At 37.1% G+C, this 4,554-nt stretch overlaps 1 protein-coding gene across 1 annotated transcript; it reads left to right on the forward strand.

Annotated features, from left to right (window-relative positions):
- Positions 1–335: 335 nt before the first annotated feature.
- LOC129088395 (fatty acid-binding protein 9-like) lies at positions 336–3,860 on the forward strand. The gene is made up of 3 exons (XM_054595759.1): positions 336–794; positions 2,721–2,893; positions 3,359–3,860. The coding sequence occupies exons 1-3, from the start codon at positions 722–724 to the stop codon at positions 3,473–3,475; spliced, it is 363 nt and encodes a 120-aa protein (XP_054451734.1). The 5' UTR covers positions 336–721; the 3' UTR covers positions 3,476–3,860.
- The last annotated feature ends 694 nt before the right edge of the window (positions 3,861–4,554 follow it).

Below are 4,554 nucleotides of genomic sequence, written 5' to 3' on the forward strand. Positions count from 1 at the left end.
CTAAAAGATGAATTTTCCAAGCATTAGCCCTACCACCATTTTCGAGCTTAAATCACAGAACACTAATCAATGATAATTGTTACTTTTCTTGCCAGTTTACAATTACTCTTGATGAAGAACAATGATGAAGAAAATTAATAATAGCCCACACCTCACTCCAAGCAATTATAGATATTTCAGTTACATTAACTGGTATCAGTTCATCAACACTGCAAGGAAGGGAGGGGAAGATATTATTTTAATGAAGAGAGTTCTCTGGTAATGTGATTTGTGCAAACAGAAAAACAGCTGAGGTGTGGCCAAGTAAGGATGTCCTTGTATTGGGGGGACAACACTCAGTCAGCTGTTTGTTAGACATCTGTCAGGGGATTCCTTCAGAGTTGACTAAGCATTCATTCAAAAGGCTGATATCTATGGAAAATTGTTTCCATTCTACAAGTTATATTTATTAGGTGGACCTGGGGTATAACTCTCTTTGCCAGAAGCTATAATCATTGACCTAAATTCAACTTCACATGTTAATCTTCTGCTCCTTAATTTGGAGGTAGACAAAATGAGTCAACGCTGGTGCTTGGACTCTTTGATCTTGCTGCTACATATTGGCCATTCCAAGAGAGTCACATGATGAAAATACATTTTAAATGAAGATGCTGTAACACTGTGCTGCCTACGTTTCTTTGGCTTCCGGTTGTGAACACCTCTTCTCAGCAAGCTTTCAATCATGATCGAGCCCTTCTTGGGAAGTTGGAAACTGGAATCCAGTGAAAACTTTGAGGAATCCTTGGAACAATTGGGTGAGAAATACCACTGCAAGGTTTGGAAACTGGCCACACATTTTGTGGTGGGGTTGGGTTTGCATTTTACCATGAGTAACCTTACAGCAATCTCTGTCCTTTGTGATCCTAGAGTACATTCACATGAGACTAACAAAGTTTATGTAGCTACTTTTGTTTTTTCTTATTACTAGTAATAATCTTTCTTTTGGCAATACTAGATTCATATATACTTCCTTCTGGTCATTATTCATATATTTAAGTCCATTTATCCTTAATGAAAATATTTGAAAAAATATTTTGAAAATAACCCCTTCATAAAGTTTCTCTAGCTAATTTCCTCATATAACTTTTCCCAGCTTCAAATGTTTAGATACTAATAACTATCTATAATTAAGTTTATCAACTACATTTGTTTCAAAGTCTACTTTAAATTTTAACTTCGAAAGAGCAATAATAACCAACAAAGTTCAGTTGGTTAACTTTTAGAGTTCTGATAACTGTGGAAGATATTTTTAAGACAATATTTTGAAGATTTTTAATTTTTTATTGGAGAAATGAAACACTTTTCTTCATTAAATATCTCACCATTTGCTATTTTTCAGAAATGCAAACCTTATCTACTCTTGAGCTCTACCCAAGTTGTGTAAAATATCAATTACAGTGCCTTGGACTATTCTTTAATAATGCTAGAAGAACTACCTAATTAAATAATTTTTAATACTTAAGAGAAACCTCTCTTGCTATAATAAGTTGTATATAAAGTCAAGAATTTTTTTGAACTTGGCCAAAATGATCAATGCAACATAAAAAGTCAATGTGCTCATAATATAATATTTGTTCATTTTCATAATCAGTATTAACTTTTCAGGGACTAATTAGAAGCATATTTTTCTATCTCTTCATGGATTCATAGACTCACCTCTTTTGAGTTTAAATTTACAGGTATCTAAGGAACTTGGGACTTCTGGCAAAAACATTTGTGTTGATTGGGAGCTGGGCTTAGGCAGAGGCAAGGGGGCAGAGCAGCTGAGTACCTACTCTGTGCCACTTATCATTTAAGTCCTTCTGCTTCACCTCCCACACACCTGTGAGGTAAGCCCTATAGTTGTGCACACTTCACTATTGAGATAACATGCCCAAACTGGTAAAGTTGGAGCCTGGGCTTTAACCACACCACCCTTCCCTCTTCTGGGACCCATGTCTAACACTGCTTCTCTGCAGTCAGACCAGTCATGTCTTTCCATAGTCTGAATGTGAAATGAGTCTGATTTTGATGCTGAGGGAGAGGAGTCAGCTCTTCTGGACCACCTTAGAGGTCAAGTTTGATAATGGACTGCCCCCACCTGAACAACAAGGTCAGGTTCTCAGCCAAATGGTTGTTTGCCACCTCCTTGGCAAGATGAGATTGAACTTGCAAATGAGACAGGTGCTTGAACTTTGTAAGTCATGTTTTTTTTAAAGTAGTTTAGGTGCTTTGAAAATTGTATTTCTTGATTTTTTTAAAAGAAAAAATGCTAAAATTCTTAAAATTAGAAAACATGTGTTTATGTCTCAGCTCTGCTACTCACCAGACACAGCACCTAGAGTGAGCCTCCTTACCTCTCTGGGACCTTGTGTCCTCATCTCCAAAATGAGGATAATGACATCTCTTATACCAGTATCTGATCACCTGAAAGGCACCATACAAATATTCATTTTAGCTGAAGCACAGTCTCAAAAAAGTGAAGTTAGCTTTGCAAAATGACAAGTATAATTAACAGACATACCCTCTGATGTGGAGAGTCTGGCTCAATCCAACTATCACAGAGCATTGATGAAATTACTTCACATCATCCAAAACTTCAATGGGGGATGCATGCATTCTTTTTAAATTGCGTCCAAAGTAATTGTTAGCACTTCTTCCTAAATATTTTAAGAAGGGCTGCTGCTTTTTCTGCATTACAGGAGTGCCTGTTACAATCCGGCACCTAGCTGCATTAGAGAAGCCAACAATCAATATTAGTGCCAATGGGGATAAGGTGAGCATCAAAACAGAGAGCTCTTTCAAGAATTTTGAGATCTCCTTCAAGCTAGGAGAAGAATTTGATGAAACCACAGCAGACAACCGGAAAGTTAAGGTAAGAACCAAATCATCTTGATGTTTCCCAGTCAGGGAAAAACAAGAAGGTGGTTGTGAAAAATGTATTCATATTTAACTTGATTAATTACCAAGTCAGTAAGGGCTTGTTTTATTCATTAATGTTGTATATCTCCAAAGCCAATCTTTTTGCAAGTCATTCTGATGTTTAACAGGGCCAAAAATTTAACATTTTCACTTTTTTTGGATCTCTCTCTGCCATTGTATAAAAAAGCATATAGAGGAAAACAGTCATCCACAAATAGTTTGGGTATCATTTGGTGGAGGAGGATATTAATTGACCAGTCTCTTTAGACTTTTCTAGTTTGATGGTATTAAATTATAACAAGAACTGATGTGAGGATTTTGGAGGAAAAATTTTCAAAATAGAGATTAAAAAGTAGTTTTATGTAGGTTAGAATGTAGTGAATTGCTATTTCTAACTGATTCCTTCATGCATTTATAGAGCATCATAACATTAGATGGTGACTCACTGGTCCATGTCCAAAAATGGCTTGGCAAAGAGACAACAATCAAAAGACAAATTGTAGATGGAAAAATGGTAGCGGTGAGTTTTCTCTAAGTGGAACTTTTTAGATGCTCCTGTTTGAAGCAGACCTCTCAAGTTTGTCAGTCACTCTGTCTGAATCCTGATTCAAGGGTCTGGGGAAGAGGGGTACAGAAAATTTAACCTGTCAACTACCAGTTCTAACAGACCCCTCTTTGCTTTTAGAAACATACCATGAATAATGTTGTCAGCACGCGAGTCTACAAAAAAGTATGAGGAAATTGTCTACATCAGAGAAAACATGCTCACTAACAGAAAAATGGGGTCTTGATGAAGATATGGCTCAGGGCCAGTGATTTTAAAGATTGCTTCATATAAATTTGCTCAATAAAAGCATCAAATTAAGTGTAGCTTTGGAGCTGTGTGATATTGAGAATTAGGAATAATCTGATAAATTGGTGGGGCAAGAAGCTACTTGCTTGTGCTGTGATTGTAAGAGCATTAACATGTTTTCTGTCCTCTACCCATTTGACTTCTGCAGTCTGGAGTTCTTTCCAGGAGAACCATTCCATTTAGGTTAAGGTATCTGTCAAATGGTGCTCTGTGGAAATTCATGTGACCTCCAAGGGGGAAACGTTATAATCATTAGAAGCTGCTTTGGGCAGCACAGATGATGAAAATGAACATTGCTGGCTTTTTATTTTTGCATAAAGCTGGCCCTACTTAAAATAGTTAGGATGGATGGATGCATGCATGCATGCAAGGATGGATGGATGGATGGATAGATATATGTATACATAGATAGACAAATAGGTAGATAACAAAATAGAGCCTGGACATCATACACTGTGGTTGAATTATTATAGAACATTTAAAAACAATTATTGTCTTCCTTACTCATAAACCCATTTATTTTTCAAAAAAGATTTTAATTTATTTTTAGAGAAAGGAGGAGGGAGGGAGAAAGAGAGGGAGAGAAACAGCAATGTGTGGTTGCCTCTCACATACCCCCAAGCAGGGACCTGGTCTGCAACCCAGGCATGTGCCCTGACTGGGAATCAAATCGACGACCCTTTGGTTTGCAGGCTGGTGCTCAATTCACTTAGTCACGCCAGCCAGGGCACCCATAAACACATTTAAAATAACCAACCTTC

This window comes from Pteronotus mesoamericanus, unplaced genomic scaffold (genome assembly GCF_021234165.1).
Source record: "Pteronotus mesoamericanus isolate MK-2021 breed Mesoamerican mustached bat unplaced genomic scaffold, CSHL_Meso_final scaffold_54, whole genome shotgun sequence".
Classification (NCBI taxonomy): domain Eukaryota; kingdom Metazoa; phylum Chordata; class Mammalia; order Chiroptera; family Mormoopidae; genus Pteronotus; species Pteronotus mesoamericanus.

Bases quoted from the DNA above. Each gene is read 5' to 3' on its own strand.
- LOC129088395 (XM_054595759.1), top strand. From the start codon at position 722: ATGATCGAGCCCTTCTTGGGAAGTTGGAAACTGGAATCCAGTGAAAAC. The intron at 795-2,720 runs GTGAGAAATACC...TCTGCATTACAG, and splicing joins GGAATCCTTGGAACAATTGG to GAGTGCCTGTTACAATCCGG. The intron at 2,894-3,358 runs GTAAGAACCAAA...ATGCATTTATAG, and splicing joins CAGACAACCGGAAAGTTAAG to AGCATCATAACATTAGATGG.